At 51.2% G+C, this 27,335-nt stretch overlaps 9 protein-coding genes across 9 annotated transcripts; 4 read left to right on the top strand and 5 right to left on the bottom strand.

The window, feature by feature from the left end:
* Window positions 1-135: 135 nt before the first annotated feature.
* On the top strand, window positions 136-2,616 carry P175DRAFT_0510027 (transcription factor domain-containing protein; the record flags this gene model as incomplete). The annotated part of the gene is made up of 5 exons (XM_040898480.1): window positions 136-206; window positions 285-413; window positions 505-1,108; window positions 1,202-1,717; window positions 1,792-2,616. The coding sequence occupies 5 exons, from the start codon at window positions 136-138 to the stop codon at window positions 2,614-2,616; spliced, it is 2,145 nt and encodes a 714-aa protein (XP_040751473.1).
* Window positions 2,617-3,161: 545 nt separating this feature from the next.
* On the bottom strand, window positions 3,162-3,887 carry P175DRAFT_0533054 (putative MFS transporter; the record flags this gene model as incomplete). Its single annotated transcript, XM_040900021.1, has 4 exons — window positions 3,162-3,284; window positions 3,345-3,425; window positions 3,509-3,578; window positions 3,655-3,887. The coding sequence occupies 4 exons, from the start codon at window positions 3,885-3,887 to the stop codon at window positions 3,162-3,164; spliced, it is 507 nt and encodes a 168-aa protein (XP_040751472.1).
* A 374-nt stretch (window positions 3,888-4,261) lies between these two features.
* P175DRAFT_0493870 (glycoside hydrolase family 72 protein) lies at window positions 4,262-6,068 on the bottom strand (the record flags this gene model as incomplete). Its single annotated transcript, XM_040895994.1, has 4 exons — window positions 4,262-5,733; window positions 5,804-5,829; window positions 5,888-5,925; window positions 5,991-6,068. The coding sequence occupies 4 exons, from the start codon at window positions 6,066-6,068 to the stop codon at window positions 4,262-4,264; spliced, it is 1,614 nt and encodes a 537-aa protein (XP_040751471.1).
* A 1,998-nt stretch (window positions 6,069-8,066) lies between these two features.
* Window positions 8,067-11,089, top strand: P175DRAFT_0268545 (calcium/proton exchanger). The gene is made up of 12 exons (XM_040892739.1): window positions 8,067-8,518; window positions 8,596-9,153; window positions 9,217-9,280; window positions 9,329-9,376; window positions 9,430-9,471; window positions 9,517-9,764; window positions 9,826-9,858; window positions 9,912-10,213; window positions 10,281-10,500; window positions 10,560-10,573; window positions 10,629-10,771; window positions 10,834-11,089. The coding sequence occupies exons 1-12, from the start codon at window positions 8,515-8,517 to the stop codon at window positions 10,862-10,864; spliced, it is 1,707 nt and encodes a 568-aa protein (XP_040751470.1). The 5' UTR covers window positions 8,067-8,514; the 3' UTR covers window positions 10,865-11,089.
* Window positions 11,090-12,471: 1,382 nt separating this feature from the next.
* P175DRAFT_0510024 (putative C6 transcription factor) lies at window positions 12,472-15,502 on the top strand (the record flags this gene model as incomplete). Its single annotated transcript, XM_040898479.1, has 2 exons — window positions 12,472-13,886; window positions 13,942-15,502. 2 exons carry the CDS (start codon window positions 12,472-12,474, stop codon window positions 15,500-15,502), a joined length of 2,976 nt encoding a protein of 991 aa, XP_040751469.1.
* A 453-nt stretch (window positions 15,503-15,955) lies between these two features.
* P175DRAFT_0480967 (oxidoreductase, short chain dehydrogenase/reductase family) lies at window positions 15,956-17,614 on the bottom strand. Its single transcript, XM_040895443.1, has 4 exons — window positions 17,355-17,614; window positions 16,912-17,278; window positions 16,479-16,840; window positions 15,956-16,407 (listed from the first exon to the last, which is right to left on the bottom strand). Exons 1-4 carry the CDS (start codon window positions 17,509-17,511, stop codon window positions 16,388-16,390), a joined length of 906 nt encoding a protein of 301 aa, XP_040751468.1. The 5' UTR covers window positions 17,512-17,614; the 3' UTR covers window positions 15,956-16,387.
* A 489-nt stretch (window positions 17,615-18,103) lies between these two features.
* P175DRAFT_0502222 (tudor domain-containing protein) lies at window positions 18,104-19,198 on the bottom strand. The gene is made up of 3 exons (XM_040897336.1): window positions 19,111-19,198; window positions 18,315-19,050; window positions 18,104-18,260 (listed from the first exon to the last, which is right to left on the bottom strand). Exons 1-3 carry the CDS (start codon window positions 19,159-19,161, stop codon window positions 18,172-18,174), a joined length of 876 nt encoding a protein of 291 aa, XP_040751467.1. The 5' UTR covers window positions 19,162-19,198; the 3' UTR covers window positions 18,104-18,171.
* Window positions 19,199-20,983: 1,785 nt separating this feature from the next.
* yap1 (putative bZIP transcription factor AP-1/Yap1) lies at window positions 20,984-22,886 on the top strand (the record flags this gene model as incomplete). The annotated part of the gene is made up of 3 exons (XM_040894010.1): window positions 20,984-21,457; window positions 21,516-22,678; window positions 22,739-22,886. 3 exons carry the CDS (start codon window positions 20,984-20,986, stop codon window positions 22,884-22,886), a joined length of 1,785 nt encoding a protein of 594 aa, XP_040751466.1.
* Window positions 22,887-24,539: 1,653 nt separating this feature from the next.
* Window positions 24,540-27,102, bottom strand: P175DRAFT_0493864 (uncharacterized protein; the record flags this gene model as incomplete). The annotated part of the gene is made up of 5 exons (XM_040895993.1): window positions 24,540-26,391; window positions 26,509-26,620; window positions 26,641-26,697; window positions 26,739-26,889; window positions 27,094-27,102. The coding sequence occupies 5 exons, from the start codon at window positions 27,100-27,102 to the stop codon at window positions 24,540-24,542; spliced, it is 2,181 nt and encodes a 726-aa protein (XP_040751465.1).
* Between the last annotated feature and the right edge of the window lie 233 nt (window positions 27,103-27,335).

Here is a 27,335-nt window from a genome sequence, read left to right as displayed (position 1 = left end):
CGTCACCGAACGCAGCCCAGCACAGCACAGCATTCATCCGTTCACACAGAACTGCCTGACGAAGCATCCCAACCCCAAAGTAACTGGTCACTGAATTTATCTACTGGATCAGACCAGCTTATGATCGACTGATCGATGAATCGCAAAATACAGACAAGAACGGCCCCGTCATCTGGCGAGGGGTCGAAACGGAGGAAGATTGTCGCGTATGTTCATAGTCCTTCCTCCCTTCTTCAAATCACACCTTCTGACCGGATCGGCATCGAATTCTTGTCGTTTTATAGTTGCAAACGATGCCACTCTCACAAAATCAAGTGCTCCGGCGACCAGCCCTGCGCAAAATGTTGCACCGTGGGTTGTGCAGATGAATGTAGCTATCCTTCACCAGACCCCCAGGTCAAGGTCAGTGCAAGGTTAGTGAGGCATTCTAGCCCGACCCCATTCGATGTGACGTCGCTGCCGTCTAGCACTCGAAACTAAGTGCATAATTCTAGCTTTTTAGAGCACGGAAAACCGACGCTCGAAGCAACAATCGGCATCCTCGGCAAACGTGACCGAGCCCGGGCCGACGCGGCCTGCAGATGGGGCAGCACCAGATGAAAGCAATACGAGTGTGCGAAATCCTCTCATTGGGGATAGGGCATGGTTTCATGCTTATGGCCCTTCGGCACCCCCTATCTTTGTGGGCGAGGCCGCTTGCACCGCATTTGCCACTCGATTTCGTCAGTTCTTAACAGGAAGTAGTGCGACAGCTCATATCGCGCGAACGCAGTATGTCAGAGAGGAGAATCTCGCAGTAGCCAATTCGGGCGAGATACAATGGCCGGGTCTCCCGCAGGCACGTTTGCTGGTCCAGATTGCGCTTCGACAGATTGGCTGCATCTACCACGTTCTGCTCCGCAAGTCAACCCTGGAGAAACTGGAGGAAATCTACCGGACTAAGGATTTCGAGTGTACTGTGAACCAGTGCAAGTTCTTTGCCTTGTTTGCGTTTGGAGAAGCATATTCCATGCGAAGCGAACCGTCGTCGGGATCTAGGGTCCCGGGCACTTCGTACTTCGCCCGCTCCTTGAGTTTGGCGCAAGTACTCCCGGAGCGGACCAGTGTGGTTTCATTTGGAAACATTATTACTACTCGTATGTTGTTGCTCTTGAACGATATGAAAAGGCTGCAAATGGACCGTTGAAGCTAAGCAACCTAGTCACTATTTTCCTACTATCTCAACCGCCGGCATTCGGCATATGTGTTGATCGGCAGTGCCCTGCGCTTAGGATTATGTATTGGTTTAAACCACAATATTCCCGAGTCCCAGCTCATTGACCCAGTGGAGCGTCAACACCGGATACGGATCTGGTGGACGATTTACATCTTCGACCGTATGTGGGGGTCAAAAATGGGGTTCCCAGCCCAGATTCTGGATGATGATATCCATCTTGATATGCCCTCGAGCATCCTGTCTACAGCGCTATACGAGGAGCAATTCTCAGACGCGGAGTACCTCAAAGCGAATATCAAGCTGGCCCGGATGGTCGGCGAGACGATCGCCAAACTATACAGTCGACGCCGGTATAACGAGACATTCCTGCAACGAGTACAGAAACTCCTCAAAGCATTAAAGAACTGGGTCGACACCCTACCAGAGCATCTGCGACTCAATGTCGAAGAGCCCGAGATGAACCGCAAGCATATCACCTCTCTACACCTTGCCTTCAACCAGGTACAACCCCCCCCCCCCCCTTTTGACCCACATAACGACCACAACAATCAAACCCAACCGACTAATCTCCATAGTGCGTCATCCTGACTACCCGCCCAACGCTGCTACATCTCCTCAGACTCAACGAAAGCGACACTCCAAGTGCCCGCAACCCTGAAAGCATCTCGCAGCCTGTGCTCACGCTAGGAGAAGCCTGCATCTACGCGGCCCGCCATTCGCACTCCCTCATCGTCTCCAAATGGATCAACGGCTCGCTCCCTGTATTCGGCTACTTCCACGCCCAGTACCTTTTCTCCTCTTCCTTGATCCTCGCCATGTCCAGTTTCGTCCCCATCGGCAGCCCCACAGACCTGGGGGCCTTCGAAACGGGCCTCGAAGTCCTCTCATCCATGAGCGAGAACGGGAACCTCGCCGCCTCGGAATTCTACCTAAACCTCGAACAGGTCAAGCATTGTCTTGACCGGTACGGCGCTGAGCGACAGCGCCGCGCAAACCAACCAACCCAACGAAACCAGACCCTCACCAGCACCGCCGTCGGCCTGGGTACGCAGAATCCTGCAACGTCTGCGTCTCAATTACGCAGCTATCCAGGCGTTCCATCATCCCATGCGGCTGCAAATAATAGCCCGGCCGCAGTGTTGGGCCCCGTAGCCGGACTAAACATGAACCCCGTAGGAGAATACTCTCACTCTCATCCTCATCCTCGGTCCCAACAGCCAGGCCCGGAAGATGGAATCGCCTTCCGAGAGCTAGCCGGTGGGTTTACAACGGCAATGGCATTCATGGAGCCAACGATGCAGGATTTCCTTGCCCAGTCGGATCTTGACCTGGGGTTGATGCATCCCGTGGACCCATTTATGACTGAGTCCGAGAATTTATATTCCACTCATGGGATGTAGCCAGACTCACCTACTAACTATCTTTACACTTTTGCCTTGTTTCTTTACATTCTTAGTTACTGATTTCATTGCTCTAGTCTATATCTATCTATCTATCTATCTATCTATCTATTCTCTAGATCATGTCTCGTCTCAAGTCCAGCCATGCCAGCCATAGGGTATCATCAATCTACTAAAACAACCTCGCAATTATGTCCCAAGCACAGCGCTCATTTCCTACTTATTTACCAAGGAGGGAGCCTTCTCTCCACGCATTTCTGCATCTCAACCCCCCACCGAGCAATCAACATGACTAGGACGCCGCCTAGGATGGCCATAAACGCACCTATGTAGGTACTGGATGAGTCGCTTCACTTCACATGACGAGAAAAGAAAGAAAAAGCAAACGTAACGCAACGCAACGCAACGTACAAATTGTAAATGTCCATCCCACCCCAATCACGTCAATAATGGGTATAACTAATCCACTGACCCCGGAACTGATTTTGGCGAGGGTCTGTTTCTTTTCTCCTTCTTCTGCTTCGCCTTTGACTTCGAGTTGAATCTCAGGAACGAAAAGAAAGCAGAGAAAGAACAAGCCCGAGACCAGCCATGACGGTTTGTAGCCAGTAGATGTTACGCCAGCTGGAAAAGGTGACGATGACACCACCGATCACCGATACAAGGGCCTATGTTCCATTAGTTAGCAGCGCAATTATCTCTAAGATCAGATCTAGGAAACCTCCCACCAGGAAGAGAAACTTACCGCTTGCAGGCCCCGTCACTGTACCCATCATGAAGAGAACCCTACGGCCGTTCCTCTGACAGATCTATATACATCCATATCAAAACACCGCGCAGCCAGCGCAGCCCGTCCACTTTTCCAGAGACAGATCGATAGATGTATGCGTACCGGTTCAAAGATATCCGCCAACATAGTCTGCCCCCAAACCCATAAACGATACGATACGTCCCCGTAAGCCCTAGCCGGGAATGCGAAACGCCGTACACATGGACATGTTTTTCGCGGCCGCCGTGCCCACCGAACACCCACCACACAGGACCAGGATCGCCAGATTATAAGCCAATCGTCTGCCGAGGAAATGCATCAGCGGGCCCCAAAGCAGCGAGGTGCTGGAGAAGGTGACGGCGAGAGTCATCCAGCTGACTACGAAGAGGATGATGCATTTCCGCCAGGTTGGGAGATCGGAGCCCGTGGAGTGCTGGGGTTGTGTCGGTTGTCGTGCGGGAGCGATGGGATTGCTCTGGACTTTTTCGAGGTCGGGGTCCATGGCTCGATCAAGAGAGAGAGAGAGAGAGAGAGAGAGTAAATGAATCATTCTGAATCTCAAATGCATTATCCCCGGTGTTATATATTGAATTTGGTTATCGCACAAAATTGATCGGATTAATTTCCGTCTTCCGCATATCGGTCGTAGTCGCCGAACTGGCTCTGTTTTTACCTGGTGGATGCCGAACGTTCGGTGCACAGAGCCGAATCAACTTACAACGGACACCAAAAGAACTACAAAACATGTCAAGCATTAAGTTCAAGTGAAAATAACAATATGTACCCCCCTCGGATCAATAAAAACAAGTCAAGTACAATGCAAGTCCTACCAGAGAGGAAAAAAAAAAAATCAAATCATTCTATCTCCTCATCCTTTTACAAGGCAATCATGCCCAGTCCCGCAACAAGAGCGGCGACAAAGTACACGCCCAGCTGCAGGTTGCCCACATAAACAGCGATGGGGGTAGCACCGATACCAGCAGCAGAGTCAGAGGTCTTCTCACTGGAGCTAGAGTTAGAGCTACCACCAACACCACCTGCAGGAGTGGAGACATTGCCAGTACCGCTGCTGCCGGCCTGCTCAAGCAAGGTGGTGCAGTCATCCCCGGCACCAGAGGCGCTGACGACGGAAGCCCGGCTCTTGAAGTCACAGGCGCTGCTGTCATTGCCCTGGGCTCGGTAGTACTGGGTCATAACAAAAGAGAGCTTCTCCTTGTCAGGGCACACGCTGTAGGCTCCATAGGTGCCGTTGACAGCATCGGCAGTGATACCATCACAGTACTTGCCACCATCTATACCGCAGAGATAACTAAAGATATCACCATAAGCAGAGGAATCCACGGAGTCCTTCACCTGGCAAGTCAGAGTCGATTGCATGCAAGAGCAAAGCTTGGCATTCGGGGTAGGAGGAAGGGCTTCGGCGGCTTCCCAGCTGCCGTTCACGGCGGGGCAAGAGGGGATGGCGGTGTTAGTCGGGGTATAGGAGTTGCTGTTTACCCCGGTGGCAGTAACCTTCTGCATTTGCGACGAGAGGTAGGAGAAATCGGATTGGGTGACAACCGAGCTGCCATCCAGACTAATCAAACCGTAGTCGTTGACTTCCTGGAAGTACATGTAGACAATACCACCGCTCCACACGTCATTCATCTGGGGGCCGAACAGAACGGGGACGTCGGTGAACTTGCGAGGGCGGGGGTGAATGCAGCCGTACTCGGAGAAGAAAGCTGGAACGGGGTAATCCTGGAACTCCTCGGTGCGCGCCTGATATCCGGAGGTCTTGAAGCTGGAGTCACCACACCATTCGTAGATGTTGTAACCAAACATGTCGATACGGCTGCCCTCGTCGCCGCAAACCAGGTACGAGGCCAAGGACGCGCGAAGATCGGCGTTGTCGTCGGTGGCGTATCCCACCGCGAGGGAGGAACGGTGGTTCTTCTTGATGTAGGCCTTCATATCCCGCACAGCGGCCTTGACAAAGGCAATGGAGTTGGTGTTGGTCTGGTTGTTGGCGACTTCATTTCCGGCAAAGAACCCAATCACGTTGGTGTAGTTGGCGAAGGCATCAATCACGCTGGTGTAGCGAGTGTAAAGATCGGTGTTCCACTGGGGGTCGGCGCGGTTGATGGAGTCTGAAGGAGACGAAAGATCGGTAATCAGGTAGATACCCGCATCCGCCAACAATCCCATGCAGCGGTCGTGGCTAACGGACGGGTTCACGGCGTAGGTTCGGATGACGTTGGTGCGCAGCTGCTTCAGGTATGGGATATCACGCTCGCAGTTGGAGTCATCGGCGAGGGGGTCCGTGTAGTCCTGGTTGGCCTCGGCAGTACCGTTTGAGTTGTAATCCTCTAGTTATGTGGGTCAATACTCGATACGCTCAAGACACCATGCTCTGGAGATGAATAAGTGGTAGCATACGCTGGTAGGCAACACCTCGAATGTAACTACCAACCAAAGGATGTCAGCACTGGCACATGGGAAATCCAGACACTGGAGACTCACAATTCAGTACCGTTGTTGGAGTAGAAGAATTTATTGCCCTAGATGCTGTGGTTTAGAACGACATGGGCGATTCCGAGGATACCACTGGGTTTTCCCGCCTTACCTTGATCACAATCTCGGGCACGTCCGCCAGGGCACGGCCCAAGAGGGCAGCGCCAGCGAGGGCGACAGAAAGCTTCATGGCGGATTAGAGGTATCCAGAAAGAACGGTGGTGAACGGAAGATCGAAAATTGAGATTCGGGAGGATCGACGGATTTGACAAGCAGTGGTGATGGATCAGGTTGATCTACCAAGACATGAACTTTTTCCTAGCGAATGGGAGAAAAGCAATGAAAACAGGTCGAAAGAGGATAACGAATGACTGACGGGGAAACGAGACCGTCTGAAGAAGCGGCAGGGATAGAGAAAAGCGATGGAATAAGAAAAGGGGAGACAATGAGGGGGGTAGAGAGAGAGAGAGAGAGAGAGAGAGAGAGAGAGAGAGAGAGAGAGGAAGAGAGGAGGAAGAGGAAGAGGAGGATAAGACTCGGAGAAAGGAGTAGACAACCTCAGGCCTCTGCAAAGCGATTGGAGGAACGCGAAGATTGAAAGGAAACGGTAATACGAAGATTTTACATTTCATGATCATATTAATACTACCTAGGTAGTAAGTAGAGGTAACTTCATCTGAGTCAAGAGAGTCAACCAAGTTCCAAGTTACCACAAGAAGATACGTATATATACATATATATATGTAGACATATTTAGTTATTTCAAACCATAGCCATCATATGTAGACTTCATACTTCCTGTAGTCTTGTAGTTGTTATGGACTATATTAACATGATCGTGACCCTTAAGACCCTGGAACCAAGAATCCAAAAGCGCGGAGACCCGAAGGGTTCACTAACGGGGTGTACTAAGAATAGCTGAGGGACTCGCCCTGAAACTAGTCTGGCTTCTGAACGGCTCATTGGTGAAGAGAAATTGGACCCAGCGAGTTTCTTACCGTACGTGTGGTATTTACACTGTCATTACACTGTCATTCCGTATCCCAGTGTCTCCCCCTTTTAAGGCTCGTTCTTCTTCAGTTGTTGCTTATATATATTTAAATATTAGTTAACTATCTGCGGTAGAAAGCTTGAATTGTTCTGATGAGACTATACGATACTGGGGGGAGTGAGGACAGGGAAAGGGAGTGGTGTACTGTACATCTTTATTACAGACGGTTAATGCCGGAGGGTCAAGGGTCCAACAGGCTACAGCATTACAGAGTACTAAAGAATAGATCAAGTTAAAAGACGCAGAGGACTTGTGTTGTCCAGTTCAATTTTCTCAAGTTACCTCATTATCTGCTTTTCGGAGGAGAGCACGTAAGAGCCATCTGTCCAGTAAGCAGCAGACGGGTGTAACTCGTCTCACCGTCTTAAAGAAAGAAAGAGAGAAAGAAAGAAAGAAAGAAAGAAAACAAGACTGCCAGGTAAGCCTCCTTGTTTATAGATTCCAGTTGGTGAGTTATATACAGAGTGTTGACAGCACATAGGGCGATACTCTGGACTGAAATTCGGGATATTGCTTCCTCCTGATGAGGTTGGAATTTGACGACATCCCGCACAAAAAGTGGGAATCCAGCATAGCCACAATGGAGTCCCCAGCACACACACACACACACACACACCAATAAACGCCTTCTACTGTCCTCCTTGAAATGAGAAAGGGGCTTATGGAAAGAATTCGCATTCAGATCCTAACTACCCCTGTAGATAGTTAGCAGATGCGTCATCATCTCCTGACCATCAGAAGAGATCAAGCTGTGCTACCAAGATCCCTCGAAACAGTCAACAGGTTGCAGCCAAGCGCAGGAAGCTTTGCCATGGAATCTTGTCGGGATTTGAACGAAACGAAGAGCTTTCTTAAGGTTGTTTTGGTTATGCTTCAAAGAGGTCATCTTAGGCGGTTCCTTTGAGCATCGTAACCATTGCCTCTTCTGGGAAAGGGTACACTCCCACCTGCACATACTGCAGCGAGCTCTAAACGCCCTCTAAGGAGATGTGGCGCGTCTGCTCCCCAGACTGGAAAAGGAGCGAAAAAATGGGTGACGAGTTGAGGACTGACCAGGTGGCATGCGCTGCCTCTTTTTTTTTTTTTCTTCTCTGACCTGTCTTGAAGCTTAAGCAGCTCCTTTCTTTTCTGATCTGGGCCTGTTCTGTTTCAGCTTGTTCTTCTTCACATTCCTTTGATTGACACTTATTACTCCTTATTATTACTTTAGTTTTTCATTCTGGCCCAAGCAATAATCAATTTTATTCCTTTTATTGTCACCGTCCCTCTCTTCAATCCAAAAAAAACTGTGTGATTTAAACCCTTTTTTTTTAACTCTAGGCTGCCACACTTTGCTGAGGCTGAGCTTATCTTTATTTATCCCAGTAGGTATTCAGCTGTCCTCCTCTCACTATATGCCAATATGGTACATCTGTATGGGGAACGGGGCTGATGCGTCCTCGTGGCGCCCTGTGGCTCAACACTCCCTCGTTACCGGGTTCCCACCTGCATTTATACATATGAAAAGTACCTCCATATTCTTGGTCCTAATATCGATGCAGATTTATATCATTTAGAAGAAGTGAACCATCAAATCAGAAGGAAAATGCGTGAGTTCTCCCCCCTTTTTCGACTCTTGACCACATCGCCCTAACCTTGCGCGATCACCCGGGGGAGAGAAATATAGACAAGTATAGACGTGAGGCTAGGTATCAAGCCTGGTACGATCAGGAAGGCGAGCCAACCTCGCACAACCCTTTCAAGAAATTCCGGAGAGCGCCCCGGCGCACCAACTCCATCCAACTGGAGCGCCGGCTGCCCCTTCACACCTCCACCGCTGGCGAGGTGTCGCTCTCCCAGGATGTTCAGCGCCACCGCGACATGACTGCGGGTCTGGGGGGTCCAGTCCATGCAGAGTCCTTCCCCGCGTACGGCGCAGGTCCTGATTCGGCACCGCGCGCGGCAAGTCTGGAGAAATCGGAGCCGGAGCCGGAGCCGGAGCCGTCGATGCGCAGCTGTGAGCCGCTCAATGTGAGCAAGCAGGGCCAGCAGGCGGAGATGGATGGGAAGCCCCGAAAGAGAAAGGGGCTGTTGGGGAAGCTAGGACGTCGAGCGGAGGATAAGCAGGACGCAAAGTTGGATGATGCGCCGGAGGATAAACAGAAGTTTACCGCCGTGGGACAGTTCAAGGCTACTGTTTTGAACTCTTGGATTAACGTTTTGCTTGTTGCTGCTCCGGTTGGAAGTGAGTATCTTTTTCTTTTTTTTTTTCTTTTTTTTTTACTTATACAAAACTAATGGCTGTCAGTCGCCCTGAATTACGTGAATGTTGACCCTGTGGCTGTCTTCGTCGTCAACTTTATCGCGATCGTGTATGCTTCCGATCCCTCGTCGGTGGACCATCGAGCTAATGAGAACAGTCCGCTGGCAGCTCTGCTGAGCTATGCGACAGAGGAAATTGCACTGCGGTATGACAATGCCACCATCATCATCTAGTTTACCTATACTAACTATACTCTAGAACTGGCGAGACATTCGGCGGTCTGCTCAACGCAACTTTTGGGTAGGATTGCTTGTCTCTTCTGGGGATCCCGACTAACCAACTCAGAAACGCGGTCGAACTGATTGTGGCGATTATCGCTCTCGTGGACGATGAGGTGCTCATCGTCCAGACCTCCCTGATTGGAAGCATGCTCTCAAACCTCCTCTTGGTGATGGGGATGAGTTTCTTCTTCGGTGGCATCAACCGCGTCGAGCAGCATTTCAACCCCGTTGTTGCGCAAACGGCAGCCAGTCTTCTTGCGCTTGCTGTGGGGAGTCTGATAATCCCTACTGCATTCCAGGCGTGGTCTGGTGGTAAGTGTCCTTTTCTTCCCTTTGGCTAGAAATTCCCCAACCCTTAACTAAATCACTCCAGCGGAAAGTTCCAAAGTCGCCGAACTTTCACGAGGTAAGCCTCATCTACTCTTAAAAAAAACAGTCGATCGTTTCTCACGTTCCCAGGGACCAGCATTATCCTCCTGGTGGTTTACGGATGTTATCTGTTCTTCCAGCTGAGAACGCACATCGACATGTACAACGCTCCCAGCAAAAAATCCGAGAAGCGAAACCAGAAAGTGTCGGAGGGCGATACGAGTCGAGGAATCGCGCAGATCGGACAGATGACGGGCGCCATGGCCGGTTTGCATAACGCGGAGCTCCAGGAGCCCGAAGACGAGCCGGAGGAGCCTCAACTGAGTATCTTTGTTGCGATTTTGACGTTGGCGATCGCTACGACTTTTGTGGCGCTGTGTGCCGAGTTTATGGTACCCCCCCCCTTCTATCCTTGTATCCTTATCCTTCCATGGAGATGAGTGAGGGCTAAGAAAACAGGTCGGCTCGGTAAACGCACTCACGGAACGCGGCGGCATCTCGAAAACCTTTGTCGGGTTGATTCTTCTTCCGATCGTCGGCAATGCAGCGGAGCACGCTACCGCTGTGACAGTCGCCACCAAGGACAAAATGGATCTGTCGATCGGCGTGGCTGTTGGATCGAGCATGCAGATTGCCTTGTTGGTGCTTCCTCTCATTGTGGTTATCGGTTGGATTATGGGTAAGTCGGCACTTGCACGTTCAGTCAGTCAGTCTTTGCGCTAACCGCGATCACCCCAGGCAATAATGATATGGTTCGTTTCGCCCGTTCCCTGCGCGAGGGGGTTGTTCCATGCTCACGCGCAGTAGACTCTCTATTTCGATGCATTCCAGGTGATCCTCCTCTTTGTTTCGGTGCTTTTGGTCAACTACTTGATCGCGGATGGGAAATCCCACTGGTTGGAGGGGGTTTTACTCATGATGATGTATCTGATCATTGCTGTGGCCGCGTGGTAAGATTTTGATCCCATTCAAGTGAGGGGTTAGAGGAAGAATTAACAGGAGGTTTTTGCAGGTTCTACCCAGCCAAGGGTGATGTTGCGTGATGATGTGTTTTTTCTCTCCTCTGACATCTTCACATCATACTACTAGTACTTGTTCCTGTATTCTGCAACATACGGTATTGACCACCAATATACGTTCCTACACCTATTTATTATAAACCACCTTTCTTTCATCCATTCTCAGTCTCGTGAGAAAAGAGTGGTATTCAGAAGCCATACATATAGTATCGTAGACCTCTCTAGGTATCCTAACCCGGATATGGATTTAAACCGGGTGTGGAGAGGGACAGACCCTAGGGTTAAGTATCGGGGCTTTCCGGAGAATCGCCGAATCGACGGACGGAGTCTATTCCGTCCATGACCCTAACCCTAGGGTATGGTCTGATATCCCGGACCTCTGCTATGGTATTCGGTATGCGGGGAAGACCAGGACCACCGGGTAAAATGCGCAGGGAACGTCATCTCTATATTATATCTAGGTTTATATACCTCGATCTCTATCTATCTATCTATCTATCTATCCATCTAGATAGATAGAGATAGAGATAGAGATATATATAGATCTGGAGTCGGGTTTCAATCCCTGTCTACCTATCTGTTCCCCGCGGGGAGACTCCCGATGCAGGGCCAGTCTAGACTACCCTAGGGTACTTAAGAAACGGACACCTACTGGTAATCCGTCCGGATGACCTCGTCCCGTGTAATTCCCCGTCTTCTTCGAAAATCACATTCTCGGCAATCGGAAACTTCTTTCTCTTCTCTTCTTCTTCCTCTTCCTCTTTAGTCTCGGTCTTTGATGAATCCTGCGAGTCTAATCCGTCTCCGGACTAACCTGTCGGGCCTCCACAAATTGAGGATTCTGTGGGATGAACTGAACATCTTCGGCTCAACTTCTTTATTACTCTCGGGCTTCCCTTTCTTTCTTTCTTTCTTTCGTTCTTTCTCTTTCTCTTCTTTTTGTTTTGCTCCCCTATTTCCTACCTAGGGACTCAGCTATTTATCTTGACCGGTCCCCATTCCCCCTCTGGACCACCTCGACTCCTTCTCCCCCACACTCCGCTCGTTCCGGGTGTGCCTGTGGATTCCTGTGAAAATCAAAAGGTAATACACAAATTATTCTTCTTGATTTATTCTATTCTTTGTACAATTTCTCGGGATTTGCTTGGAATTTCCCTCTTTTTGTTTGTCCTCCCACACTCCCCTATCCCCTTGTCCCGTGTCCCTTGTCCCTTGCTCTCCTTGCTTGTGATCTAGTGCTGTACCCTCGGATCAGACTGAATAAAAGAAAGAAAAAGAAAACACAACGGCTTTCCGAACCTCTGCTGGGTTTGTGTTTGGGACTATTTAGTGTTGGGCTGTACTGACTCCATTACTCCAGACACCACATTCTCAGCCATCATCCATCATTCCCCCTGTTTCATTCCTCGCCGATTCTGAATCTGACCGCTACAAGTCGTGCGCGGAATCCCGGGGCTTTAATTACCGGAGAAATACGCTGCCAAAAATACGAACACACTGTCTGGAGTCCTGACCGGGCTTCCTCCTCCCTCGTTCTCCCCTATCCTATCAACCTTTCTCCCCCCTTGCTCCCTCTCTCTTAGGTGAGACGGGTCGTCTCCCGTCTCCCGTGCTGATCGACTGTCGTCATCATGCGGTCCAGCATCGCCTGTGCGCGCTGCCGGCGAAGTAAGATCAAGTGTGTTAATGCCGGCATCGACACCACCTGTCGCGCTTGTGAATCCTCGGGTCGCGATTGTGTTTACCCGACGCCTGCCATCGGGGTCGGCGCGGGCACTGCGAAACGGGATATTGCTGCGTTGGCTGACGGGGAGGATCGCAATGGGGACTGGGACAGCCCCAAGCGACAACGCCCCCGGAAGAGCGTCGGACTCGCGTCCTCCGCCGCCAAGGATGCTTCCAAGACCTCCCTCGATGTGCTCGATTCCTCTGTCTTGACGGTCAAGGTTTGGGAGGCCGTCTTCGATCTGTTCCAGTCCCACTTTGCGACCCTGCTGCCTTTTCTTCACCCCGCGTCCTTTATGGGGCAGATTCGACAGCTTTCGGGGAATCAGCCCACCACTGCTGCCGTCTCCTCCTCCTCCTCCTCCACCACCACCACCACCGTCAACCCGACACATCCAGAACTACCTCACGATCAGACCCCCGCTCCACTCGTCTCCAAACCGGATCCCAATCCCCTGATTCCCCTGGGGGTTCTCGCACTGACCGCACGGTTCCACCCGCAACTGGTGGCCTACCATTCCCCGTCGTCCTCGGGAACTCCGTCGAACCCGCTCGTCGCCTCTGAATACTATGCGAAGGTGCTGCGCAGCCGGCTGGCCGGCGCGGATGGCGCTAGTCTTGCCGTTGCCGATCTCACCCGCATTCAGGCGCTGTTGATGCTAGCCCTGCACGAATGGGGTATGTGCCACGGTAAAAGCGCTTGGCTATACGTCGGGATGGCTATCCGCTTGTCACAGGCCATGGGCCTGCCCTTTGAGCTCGAGAATGACGTTTTCTCCCGCGACGGCCCGCGATCCCCAGCCCTTAAATCCGAGCCAGACCTGTTCGGGGTGTCACACCGGCCGGTGGAGCAAAATGAGCAGACATCGGATGATGTGATCGCACAGGAGACCAAGCGCCGCACCTTTTGGGCCTGCTTTATCCTCGACCGCAGTCTGAGCAGTGGGAAATACCGCCCACGCATGGTGCGAGTCAAGAATCTGGGGATCCAGCTCCCGAGCGACAATGCTTTTGCCTTTGGCGAGCGCGTGCGTACCTCTCGTCTCAATGAACCTGTTGGACGGCGTCCCCAAAGCTTTAGTTCGCAGGGCGTGCAGATTCCCAGCATCCGTCAAAGCATTGGTGGCTTTGGTGACGAAAAGCTGGCCCACAATGGTTCTGATAATCGACCATGGTCCCCAGTCTCCCGGCGAAAGGATTCGGGGGAGGATGAGGTTGACCGATGGGAGGTCGGTGCGGAAGAGTCGGTTTTAAGTCGGGTCATTCGCGTCACTCGTGTGTGGGGAAGCATTGCTAAATGGTCTTGCGCAGTGCCACGAAGGTATACATGCCCCTCCCACTCTTAACGGGGCACCCCCCATTAACGTGAACAACAGGAATGAACAGCTTCCCCCATGGCACCCGGATTCGCGCTTCTTCCGTCTTCGGACCGTGCTAGGAGAATTCCGCGATGGGCTTTCTCGCAACTTACAATACTCCCCCCGTAATACTGATACGCACATTATGTATAAAAACACCCTACCCCCTTACACCGTGATGCATGTGGTGTATTTCCTGTCGGTGATTGTTCTCCATCGCACCTACTTACCCTTCGTGCCCGTGCGGTGCACCGAACCCATTGGACCGCTGGATGAGCACGGGGATAAATCGGGAATGCCCGAGTGTTTCTGGCGGGAGAGTGCCCGCGAGCTCTTTGCCGCCGCGCGCCAGATGATGGATTTGGTGGTCACCTGCCAGGACCGTGGAGTCTTGGTGGAGAACCCGCTCGTGGGGTTTGCCATCTACAATGCCGCATTTGTTGGAGTATACGCCGCGCACTTCCCCCAGATGGACCTTGATGGCGTATTCGCCCCGAAACCGACGGGGGATCGTCCGTGTCAAGGCCAGGCCCAAGCCCGCCAGGTCCTCGATATCCTACGCAAGATGCGCCCGCGGCTGAAAATGGCCCGGGGTTGGTTCCGCACCTTGAACCGGTTGCACAGCTACTTCTCGAAAGTTAAACGGGACTTTCGACGACACTGTCGCAGGATCGATATGATGATTCCAGACGACCTACACAGCGGGAATGGTATCCGTCCGGCTCGCGAAGGAGGCGGAGGCGGCGGAGGGGCTGGCGGTGCGTTTGACGAGTTTAAACTACTGGAAAAGCTCTTCCTCGACTTTGGCGCCCTTGACGACCAACTTCCAGAAGGCGTCGGAAACGACGAAGATGGGCCAGGAGCGGTCAGCGATCGAGCGACAAACCTGAGCGATGCTGGCAGCAATGCTGTCCGCAGTGAACCTGGCGATGTCGCCGAGGCGTCCCTAGATGGAGCGGGGGGGCGGCGCGAGTCCTGGGTACCGGTTAACAGTCCTGGACTCGCACTGCCCGGCCCTGACGGAGAACGCCGGCCTAGTCTTCCCCTGCCCCCTAGTCGATCCCTCCAATCCCAATCCGCCTTCTCCCTCCCATCTCTGCAACACCACCCCGATGGCCCGCTCTATACCAACTCTTCTCCCACTCTTCCCTCTTTGGGACCTGCGGGTGCGTATGGAGGACCACTAGCCAATTCAGCCCCCACATCCGCGCAATCTGGCGCCGGCCCTCCCCCCTCCTCAACTCGCTTACAACCTCTCAATTCGTGGTTGAACTCGCGGTCGCAAGCGCCACCCCCTCCCTATTCGCAGTCCCTCCCTCCTATCACTTCTGCGGCAGGCACCCACCACCTGCCTTTGCTCCCGCCCCCGGGATGTGTGGGACCCCCGGCCGCATCCCCGCCCATGACGGTGGACGGCCTGGAGGGATACAACAATATGTGGGCCAGCAGCCTCATCGGAGACGACGTACTTGCCTTCCTAGAAGGATGTGAATACGAACAATTACCGAGCACGATGTCTTCTGAAACAGGCGTCCCAGCAGGATGGCTGAGCACGGTTTGGACGGAGTTTACGCGGTAATGGAAAAATGTCATTTCAGCTATTTTTCTCTCTCTTTCTCTCTTTCTCTCTTTCTCTCTTTCTCTCTTGCACCCCCCCGGGAGGGGACCATGTTTCCCACTCTCGCACGGATTTCATTTCATTTCATTTCATTTCATTTCATTTTGTTTTTGTTTTGGGTTTGTCTGTACTATTACGATAACTGTCCCGCGCTGTCTTTCTGTATGAATATGTGATGTGGTTCAACAACAGAACTTACGGTCGACGACCATCGCCCGCAGCCGGGAATGGTGGGGATTTTTTTTTCTCTCTCTTGGATTGCGCACGGATGAAATGTTTTTTGAGCGCGGCGTCCAGGATGATTTAGGATGGGATGAATTACGGCTGCATGCCTTTTTTTTTTTTTTTTTCTGCTGCTCCGGTTCTCGTTGTAGATTTGTTTCTGCTCGTATTGCGTTCTCTGTAGTTTTGTCTCTGGTCTACTACTACTACTACTAGTATGTATGTATGGGGTAACAAAGTCAAGTCGCGTCGCTCGCTCGCTCGCTCGCACATAAAAAAGTTCCCATCATGGCCGGATCAGATCAAAGTCGATTAGGTAGATAGATTCCAGGCCTCCTCCCCCCTCCCGCGCAAAACTCACTCATACCGGCTTGCAAGGTCAAGAGAGTTAGAATCTTTCACCCCAAGAAGACGTTGCTGTGTCGTGGGATTTCACTTTATTTTTGGGTTTGCTCTTCTTCATGCTAAACACCATATTAAACCCATCCAGGTGCCTAAATACAGTAGAACTTTGTTGTTGTTACGGCGGGATATGATCTCAAGTTATGTATGTATGTATGTATGCTCCATGTTGAACAACCCCGGGTTGTGTCTGTCTGTCTACTAAGCAGATATGAAAATGGACTAGAAAACCAACCCGCCACCTGGGATGGATGGAGTTGTTAGCATATGTACAGAGATATTTTTTTTTTTTTTTTCCCAAGGCTCAACCTACCGTCCACCACAATGTCGGCTCCATTTACATAGCTCCCTCCGATGTCACTGCATAGAAAGACCACCGGCCCCGTGAGTTCCTGTGGCGATCCCATCCGGCGCATTGGGTTACGCTCCGCCCACACCTGTCTCCAGGCTTCCAGATCCTCGCCTTCGTTGAGAGGCGTGTCCATATATCCCGGAGAGATCGAGTTGACTCGGATCCCGTAACGGGTCCACTCCGCGGCCAGACTGCTCCGCATGTGCAGGACAGCCGCTTTGGAGACATTATATGCAACCTGCGGCTGGGGGAAATTGACACGGTGACCGCTGATCGAAGCAACCAGCACAATTCTGCCGCCCTGCGCGGCCGCAATCATCTGTCTGCGAACCATTCACCAACGTGGCCCAAACTTGTAAGGTTGGGGGGGGGGGGGGGGGGGGGGGGAACATACTTTCCGAAGGTCTGCGCTGCAATCCAGGACCCCGTGGTGTTCACATCAATCAGACGTCGCCATTGCTCAATCTCCATTTCCTCTGCGGCCACACACCCCACTATCCCTGCAAAGCAACATAGGATTTTAGGGGGTGCCCCGAGCTGGTCCCGGATCCGTTCCGCGACGCCACTCATTTCCTTCGCATCGGTGACATCACACGGATAAGTGAGGATCTTCCCGCCGGGGAAGTCTGCGCGCAGGGCACGGATATTGGCCTCGCTTTGTTCAAATGCACGGGACAAATCTAGGAGCGCTATTCCTTCAAGACCATGCTCGAGGAGGGCTCGAGCAGATGCAAGGGCCAGGACACCAGCTCCGCCGGTGACTGTGGGATATTCAGGGATGTGTGTGTGAGAGAGGGAGAGAGAGAGCATGCTACAATCCGCACGACGAGTACATACAAACGGCATTTCCATGGACTCCGAAACGCATCTCCGCTCTCTGCTCCGCGGTAGAATGGGTGGGGAAAGGAGCCGGCGGCCGAGTCAATGTTGTTGCTGGATCGGCCTCTCCAAGACGGATGCAGGGCATCTTTTTCTGCTCCTTGCATGGGTCCATGGCGGCGGGTTACCCTTGTTAGAGGTTGGTTATAGCCCAACAACTTCCGGGGTTGTTACCCGGCAGCTGGGGGAGACTATGGGAAGATGGAGGTTGAATAAAGACGGTAAAATCACGTCACGTGGTGGTAGGCGGGCGAATCGAGCATCGGATGAAGATGAATGTGGATTCTATATTTCATGTATCTATATATATATATATATATATATATTTTTTATAAATCTGCACCTAATTGTTATTTGAGAAGATGTCGCTTCTAAGTAGTCAATACTTTGCCAGTCGGCTAATGCTACCAACGATCTGCACGGTGACCTGGACTATATAAAGTTGATAGCTACGATGCTTTTAAAACTACAAGAATGTAGAATATCAACCTAGCACAGAACATATTAGAAACCATCGCACAGCAAAATAGCTCGTGAGTGTGAGGAACCATGATACCAGCTCCAATCGGATTATGTATAACACTCCCTGACCGAAATCATGAAGAGAACTATCTGCTACCAATAGCCTGGTTAGCAATAAGAACAGTACACGGTAATAGAAGAAATACACGGAACGTATTGGAGTTAGAGAAAGAAAGAAAGGAGAGAAAAAAAAAAAAAAAAGGCGGGCCGTAAGTCATAACGGGCACCCTGATGCGGGACCATTGCCGAAGCTTTAATAACCCTCTTCTTCGCCTTGTTGATAAACATGTCGTGTTCGGGTGGGGTCTTTGCGCATCTGCTGTCCGGATCCGGTAAAACCCACTAGTGAGGCAGTTAGCATTTGGTGATCACTTCATTTACTTGCAGTTAATATACCTCGGGCGTTCAACCCTTCTCCAGTCCGGAACATGCTTTCCTTTCGCCCATACTTGCTTTTGCTGGCAAAATCCTTCCATTTCATCTTACCCTCCTCGAGCTCCTTTGAAGCCTTGACCTTGCGAGGTGCTTTCGTAGGACGTGGGGGTCCATCGCCAACCTTGCTCGGCTCTTTCCGCGCCTGGTTTGCCAATGCTGGGTTTATGTCCGCTGCGGCAGAAATCACGCTGGCGTGGGGAGGTTGGGGAGCGGGGGACTGGGATGAAGAACTGCCTGGGCTTCCATCAGCCTTGCGCTTTCGCGATTCACCGTTGGAAATGGGTTTAAGGTCTTTTGCGGTTAGAGATTCCACCGTTCCGTATGACTTGAACGAGACAATATACACGGGGTTGCTAGATGAACCGGTGATGGAGGTGATGCGAGCTGGATAGAAGGAGTTGTCTCCCGAGACCCAGCGCGCCAGCACATGTTCATTAACGGAAAAGGAGACCGGGGCGGAGGGTTCCTCGACTTGTTCGACTGTGGGAGCACGGAAACTGGATTTGGGGGGGTAGTCTTCTCTCGCGTCTTTCGCCTTCGCTGGTAGAGAGGAAGAGGATCTTGCGGGGGGTGCGGCCGGTTTGAGTTCGGCGATGGATGTTGCAGTGAGGTTTATAAGTTCTTCCAGCTCAGCCTTGAGACTTTGTAGTTCCGTGTTATCTGGGTCTACCTGCAAACTCGATTGAACGGTTTCAAGCTAGAAACATTTAGTCAACTGGACGGTATGTTGGGAAGATAGCTGGCGGAGTTGGTATACCTGAAGCTTGAATTCCTTGACCTCAGCCTCCAGGGCCGCAACGTCTGACATGGTTAGATAATAGAGAGGGATAGAAAAAAAAAAAAAACACGAGATACAGGTCTGAAGATAAGAAAGATATTATAGGTCTGATCCAGCCTGTAATGAGTGTGGTTGATTATTGGTGATAGATTGTGATGTGGAGTTGGAGAATCCAAGACCAATTTGGTGGATTTCCTCTTTGGTCAGTATGTACACGTGATCACAGCGACCGCCACACGACGCCAAATTTTCGGATGACCTCATCTGACTCTACCTCTCTGTATATAATTTCACGGAGACACATCTTCTCTAGAAGGAGGAATTGACTCTTGATGGATCCTAGCCCCTGGCTTGGCAAGAATAAGGTGCATATTCATGACTGATGGGACCTAGTATATCAATTTGGGTGAGATATTTACTCCCACTTCCTAAAGTTTGTCTAGAACCATTCCAATTATAATTCCGAATTACGGAACTTCTAGTACTTAGACGAGCGTGAATTCCTCGGTTCCGGATGGTGTGACATCCGAGTCGTTAACGGAGGAATATGATGCCGTGGTACCAATTAATAGTGCTCAAGAGTAGGGAAGATGTCGCATAGCATGTACATCATCAACCCTGGGGAACCAAGCCTTAGAGTTAGAACCCTCATCATTTTGGCTGACATGTGCGTAACATCCTATGTACATAGTTACTTAGGTAGGCCTCAATTCAACTTAGTTAAGTCTCGTCTGTGACTCAGAGTTAGGGTGATCAAAGATCGAGATCCCTAACTCCGCCACCGGGGATTGGATTCCTACTAAGGTTCCCGACTTTTCTTTATGTATCCAGGGCTGCCTTGGCCCGTCCGGACCTCTGGTGAGGGAGGCCGGAGGGAAATGCCGGACTGAAAGCCTCGAGAAAAGATGAGTGCCTCAAAAACCAAAAAGGCGCAAGGCGGCTCCATAGGTAATTGATAGAGAGACCTATCAGCGTCTCGTATGCAAAGTGGTCGTAGAAGAAAGAAGAAAGTCGCTGATTTCTAAGCAGGCCGACCGTTTCTGTTGGGCTTAAAGCAGCTGGAAACAAGAAATGATATTATTGGTTCTGACTCTTCTGCGGACTTGGATTGTCCAATAAACACATCATAAAATACTGCCGCTTCTATCCGTCACATCCCGTGATCTGCCTGCTCCCCCTCCTTTGCCTCCGGACTCCCTCTGGCTTCCTCTTCGGCCACAGCACGATCCTGTCTGCATCCTTTCATCTCCTAACCAACCGTTGACGATACTCTAATGCGCTAATTTTGCCCCTACAGCTTTTATTTCTGACGACATATCTTTCTTCTAACCCCTCGCCCTCATTTCGTTTCACCTTCCCCTCTTACCAGCTCAGAACGAGCCACCCACCCGTTAATATCAGCCTCGTTCTCACCACCACTCTTCTCCAAACAAGCATCCTCCTTCGCCTCCTATTTTTTGGATCTCAACAGCTCAACGACCTCGTTCGATCGTCGTCAGCTCGCCATAACTGGTGATTTGCGTCCAGTGATCTCCTGCCATTGCACCTCGCCGAATCTGCCTATCCGCTCATTGCAACTTTTCCTGAGCCCCCTGAGAGTTGTCTTTCATCACAGACCCCCTCTTTTATTGCTAATAGCCAACAGTACAGATTGGCTCTTGCCGTCTTTATCGCTGCAGTAAACGGGCGGGAAGCCCGACCTCAGTGCCTAGAATTTTGACGGTCTACTTGAAGTCATTCCCGATCTTTTGTTCACTATCCGGCCTATCTAACAACTTAACTGCCCACAATTCTCGCTCATTGGGTGAGAGATTAAATAATATCACGGGATTACGTTAAGAAGCATTCCGCCATGACTGATTTCAACGCCCTCTACCAGCAAGGCCTTTACCTCTCCCCGGGTGAACAGGACCTTCTTCTGGCTGCTCTTTCATCAAACAACCGACCCTCAAAACAACAGCAGAGCACCTCAAGATCCAAATCCGAATCAAACCCCGACAGTACTCCCGGTCATGCTTCCTCCGGCAGCTTCAGTACTTCCCCAGGATTTGATCGGCAAGCCCATTTCGACAGTTTAAAGTACGAAGAAAGTCCGTTTCTCGATTTTAACCCTGAATTGGATTGGGACTTTCAAGGCTCTGAGGACTTAATCGGAGATCTTCCTGAGAGTGCCCCACCCGAGGAATACGAAGGCGGGGAAAAGAGGAAGGATATTGATGGAGAGGACGACGATAAGAATGAGGCGTCTGGGAAGAAGCGAAGGGAAAGTGTCGACAAAATCGCCAAGAAGCCTGGAAGAAAGCCACTGACTTCGGAGCCAACTTCGGTACGTATCAATTGCGTTTGATGCTAGGCCCGATTGTGAATTCTGACAAGCTTTGTAGAAGCGCAAGGCCCAGAACCGTGCAGCGCAGAGGGCGTTCCGCGAGCGGAAGGAGAAGCACCTGAAGGACCTGGAAACCAAAGTAGATGAGTTACAAAAGGCGTCTGATGGCGCTAATCAGGAGAATGGATTACTTCGAGCCCAGGTGGAGAGGCTGCAGGTTGAACTCCGGGAGTATCGCAAGCGTCTTTCCTGGGTGACGAGCGGAAACGCCCTCTCCGCTATTAATTCATATCCAGGGAACACCAATCGGCTGAACCGCCTCAGCAATAATGAACTCATGTTTGATTTCCCGAAGTTCGGGGATCTTCCTGGTGCCCGTATCTTCAATGACGGCGCATTGGCCAAGTCAAACCAGAACAACGCGAAGGAAGATCAACCAGGAGCTCGGATCCCGGGGGTTCTGAACCGGGATTCTTTTGCCCAACCCGCGAAGAATTCCTCTCCTGTCAAGCAATCTAATTCCCCATCCCTTCAAGGAATTGCAGCTGCTAAATCTAGCGCCGCATCCCCAGTTTTTCCTAACGGCCCCACGCAACACACTCCTCCCGCCCTTTCGGCCTACGAGTTCCGACAGACAGCATCGCTCCACGATACGTCGAATTCCGACTCTCCATCGTCGTCTTCAGATTCCCACCGGAGCCAATTTCTCTCTTCTAGCGGTACCTCTCCCGAGCCTAGTGCGCAGTCTCCTGCCACCAAGCCTAAAGAGGCCAGCAGTAATCACACTTGCACTTATTCCACCATTGACGGTGAGGCGTCCTTCTGCGCACAACTTGGTATGGCGTGCGGCAACATCAGTAACCCTGTTCCAGCTGTGAGACACAAGAGTGAAGACATTACGAGCACGCCTAGTCAACCCACCTCCAACGACAATGTCCAAGGATTCGACTTCCTTGCCCAGCAAAATGGCGGTCAGTTCGATCCGTTGCTGTTCGGAGACTGGCGCGAACCCCAGGACGCAATCTTGTCGCAAGATTTCAATACCTTCTTTGATGACGCCTTCCCACTCCCCGATCTTGGCAGCCCTTCGCATAATCTCACGGAAGTTGGAGCTCGTCAGCAACCCAAAAAGAGCATCCTCGAAGAAATCGACAGCAAGTTGGACGAGGAGGTTGTTCCTGGCGAAGATAAGTCCCAAATGCTGTCGTGCACTAAGATATGGTATGATTTGAACACTCCCTGTTTTGTCCAATCCGACTGTATTGACTATAGTTGCGGTAGGGATCGTCTGCAATCCATGGAGAAGTTTCGTAACGGGGAAATTGATGTCGATAACCTATGCTCGGAGCTGCGTACGAAGGCCCGATGCTCTGAGGGTGGTGTCGTCGTGAACCAAAAGGACGTGGATGATATCATCGGCCGCGTTTGAATAACGAACCAACCCCTTCTGGGAGGAGTCGACGAATAGTAATAACGACAAATGATCATTTCCCCGTCGAATCCAGATACGAATACCCTACGATACGATACCTCATTAACGTTATTATGGAGTAATGGAATACTAGGATACAGGATGTTCAGTCCCCCCCCCCCCCTCCCCTCTTTCTTTTAAATTCGAAAACATGAAAAGATTCTTCTCGATAGCATTTCCTTCTTTTTGTGTTAATTTTGAAGACGTACAAAAAACCGATGCGTGTATGGATCGGATCTTTTCTTATCGGGTTGGTCTTTCCTTTTATCATCTCTACGGCGAATTTAGGGCCCACGGTTTCACCAGAAATGGCTCGCGCAGGATTATACACAACCCACCCACCATGCATTGCGAATGCATCAATAACATGGACATGGCTTTGCTTTGGTTTTTATGCGTTACAGGAGGAATCACATCCATATAGGAACCGGAGTACCTAGGGAACAGGAAACAGGAGACAGGGAACAGCGAACAGCGAACAGCGAACAGGCTCATTTGCGTTCTGACGGGAGGCTGTTGGAACCGATGCCTCTTAGGGCATCGTCTTTCCCTTTTTTTATTTTTCTTGCGCGGAGCCTGCGGGTGGTGTATGATCTATCTCTATCTCTTATATCTATTATTGGATGTAACTATGAACTTGATATTCTCGCCTGTTTGATAATTTGGCCCAACTACCTACAGTTAACTAAACTGTCTTTCCTTCCACAAAAAGCAAGTCTTGTTTGTGATACTCTTCAAAGTTTGATTGATTGATTGTATTAAGGGACACACGCAACCTTGATGTCGAAATCTCAGTCTCAGCTTTTACCTACCCAACTACTCGAATCTCTCGGTGATCCCGAGATAATGAATGTTATTATCCTCTTTTCCCACAGCCCTCGTGAAACAAGAAAAACAAGCAGGGAATCCCAAGCAACGACAAGGAGAGAGAAAAAAGAAATTCAAGGAAGCATTGCAGACTACAAGGGTATCGATATTGGTGCGTTCCAGGAAATTTAGAATACAAAAAGCCAGAGGAGGCCTAGGTTAGGTAGTTGACGACCGACGCTCCTTTTCTTCATTCTGTTCCTTTTTTTTTTTTTTTTTCTCTTTTCGTTTCACTCCACCTCACTTCCCTTTTTCTCTCCTTTTCTTCCTCCTCCTTCTCCTCCTCTTCTTTCTCTTCATCCTCTGTAGCGAATGTAGTTCAGTTACCAAGCCGTCTCCAAAGAATGGCGAGCAAACATTCCTACTAAAAGAAATGGCGAGAAAGAAAAGCAGTAATAAAAAGAGAAAGGAAAGGTCAAGAAAAAAGAACAAGGACCTGTTCCATACCAGACAGCCATCTCGCTAAAGAAAAGAAGGTAAAAGAAATGGTTGGAAAGGGGGGGGGGTCGAAGCATAAAATTTTAGTTTTTGAATATCACACGAATAGAAATTAAAATATTGAGGACCGTGAGATTAGTGGTAACACATGGCGGGACATTGAAGAGGGTAAATAAAAACAACAGGTGGCCGAGAAGAGAATTTCGACACTGGAAAAGAGGAAAAAGACACAAAGAAATAGATTTAGAAAAAAGAAAAGAAGCAAGGGAATAGACACAAAACAGGCTAATAGGTCAAAATCATGCCTTAGACGTCACCAGAAGCAGCTGGCTTGTCGCCAGAGGGTGTGGATGTTGAGGGAGCAGAGTCCGATGGGCCTGATGTCTTGCCGAAACCGCCGCGGCCTCCTCGTCCACCACGCCCGCCTCGATCCCCGCGACCCCGGCCACCACGTCCGCCAAAACCGCGTCCGCGTCCGGTTTCACTATCACTAGCCCCTCCGCTTTGATATCCACGCTGTGATGTGTTGCTGCCGCCGCGGCTGCTGCTTTGCCAGGTACCGGCGTTGCCACGATGGCTGCCACGGTCTTCAAAGAACTTGACATTGGGTTTACGGGGTTGACCTGGGCCGCTGGACTTCTTGTATTCGATGGGGAGACGATCGAGAGCAGCCTTGGCCTCTTCAACGGTTGCGAAGGTAACGACGTGGTTATACTTGCCCCATTTCTCGATTTTAAGCACCTTGGCCTTGTCCTCCTCTGCGAAGAGCTCGCGAGCAGCCTGCTCGTTTTCGACGTTTGACACGAAGAGACCGTTACTTTGCTTTCTTTCGGTCTTGGGTAGAGGCGATTCAGCAGACTTCTCGGGCTGGGGGGCGCCGTTGGCCTCGGTTATGACAGAGATGTCGGGCGACTCTGTGGTTTGGGAAGCAGCGGGGAGAGAAGCAGCACCACTGGTAGGCTGAGGAGTTACAGACTTAGGAATGACAGGGGCTGGGGAAGTGCGAGCTGGGATAGCAGGCCCCTTGACTGGGACAGGCTGCTGAGCCGGGGGAGCACGAGTAGGAATGGGCTGAGCCTGGCCAAACTGAGGAGCTGTGCTGGAAGGGCGAGCTGCGGGGGAAGGCATGCCAGCAGGAGCACCAGCGGAGACAGGAGCGGCAGGCTGGACGGCACCTGCAACTGGGGGCTTGCCACTACGGTGAGCGAAGTTGAAGCCTTGGGCACGCATTTCTGTACCAATACGGCCGGACTCGACCTCGAGGACCAAGAACCCGAACGCCGCATCTGCAAGGTTGAAGTTCCACATGTTCTTGAAAGCGCTCTCATCTACCTGACCGCTAGCACTACCGGGGTTGGTAGGTCCACCGAACGGGTTCCCACCATTGGCAACAGTTGGCATCTTCTCCACCACACCAAGTGCATTGTCCAGAAGTGTCTTCTGAGCCTCGTTCGAAGAAATAGCAGCCTCAACTTCACCTCGCACCGTCTCCCACACGTCATTGAAAGAAGCCTTCGAGGCAGCCAGCTTGCCCCGGTAGTGGTCTAGAGAGGGGTTCACGGAGAACTCGTTGTAGGAAGAACCATAGCGGAAATGGAGACCAGCAGAAATGGAGAAATCTGCCTTGAGGGTCACGGAAACCTGATTCAACATCCCTTCTCGGGCCGGGGAAGCGTGGGTAACGAATATACGAGTTTCGGACGGATCGTATACCCGGTTGGCGGTATCAATCAGCTCACCCATCTGCAACAAAGTCGTCCACATCGTACCCTGGCCTCCTGCAATGGTAGTCTTGCCTTCGCCATTGTCGAACAGCTTGTGCATCACCACCGCACCTCCTAGACCCAGTAGTCGTAGCTTGACACCGCCTATGTCCAGCAATCGGGAGTTGGCCTCGTCGATGATGTGTAGCTTGTCCACCTTGTACTCGCCCGATCGGAACTTCTCTAGCACCCGCACATCCTCACAAGCACCCCAGACAGTGTATACAGGAACATCGAGGGTCAGCCGCTTATCCAGCAGCATGGGAAGCTCTGAGAGGGGTAGCTGGTCTGGCGTGAAGCGTTGCTTGATGGACTGCTGGGGAGGTGTCTGAGCAATGGTGCGTTTCACACTTTCGGGGAGCAGGGGAGAGTATTGGGCCACGTGCTTGAGGGTCCTGTAGGAGGAATTTATACAACGTCAGCGGGCCCAATCAACTTTGCACAAGCTGGTGCAATGGAAAAGCCCCGTTTCAACTCTGAAACGAGTGCCTAGAATGCCTGAGGTCACTCACTTATCCGCAATTCGTTCCAGTGAGGTGTCATCATAAAAACCGAAGTCACCAGTGTGAATGATGTGGTCTGCGCGGGCTTGTTTGGCCAGTTCATTCAAAGACTTCAGATTCCCTGTGTACACACACACACACACACAAAAAAAAAGGTAATGTCTCCGGTTAGCTTATTCTCCGTGGGCTTTTTTCCCCCTAACGATGCATTCATTGGATGTAGATCCGCAGACACATACCTCGCACATCTGCAATACACAGCACTCTTACAGGACCGTTTTGGATGATTCGTCCATTGTTGGGGAGGAGAGGGGTGGCTCCCGGTACTGGACCAGAGGCACCATTAGGAAGCGAATAACCTTGAGGACCAAAGTTGTGCGGAGGACGGGGCTAGAGGAAGAAATAGGAGATGTTAGCAAATCGATCGGAAGCAGAAAAGAGGGATCTCATCCGGCGCGTGCTCAAGCTGCCGGACGCGTGGATACTTGGTGGAGGGGGATGACGTTGAACAACGAAGCTCATGCGGGAAGGGGAGCAACGGGGGGGGGTTTGGAGAGGAAGAAGAGGATGAGGACAACAGAGGCAGAGACGTACGGAAGCCATGGGGTAAGGTACGATTCAACGGTAGGGAGAAGAATGGAGAAAGGAATGTCGACGAAGATGATGAAGCGACAAGTGAGGGAGGAGAAGGACAAGAGAGACACAAGAGAGAAGACGATGAAGATGAAGAGCAGCAGCAAAAATGCAGCGGGTTTGGCGAAGAGTGAACAAACCAGCGCGGGGATTATGTAAGCACCAGGGGGCGCAAGGAGGCTCTCGGTGTTTATGGTGTTGCT

The sequence above is a fragment of the Aspergillus ochraceoroseus genome (assembly GCF_002846915.1).
Source record: "Aspergillus ochraceoroseus IBT 24754 chromosome Unknown P175scaffold_5, whole genome shotgun sequence".
NCBI classification, from domain to species: Eukaryota; Fungi; Ascomycota; class Eurotiomycetes; order Eurotiales; family Aspergillaceae; genus Aspergillus; species Aspergillus ochraceoroseus.
The sequence above is the reverse complement of the archived record's forward strand: the minus strand, read 5'-3'. Positions and strand labels throughout refer to the sequence as shown.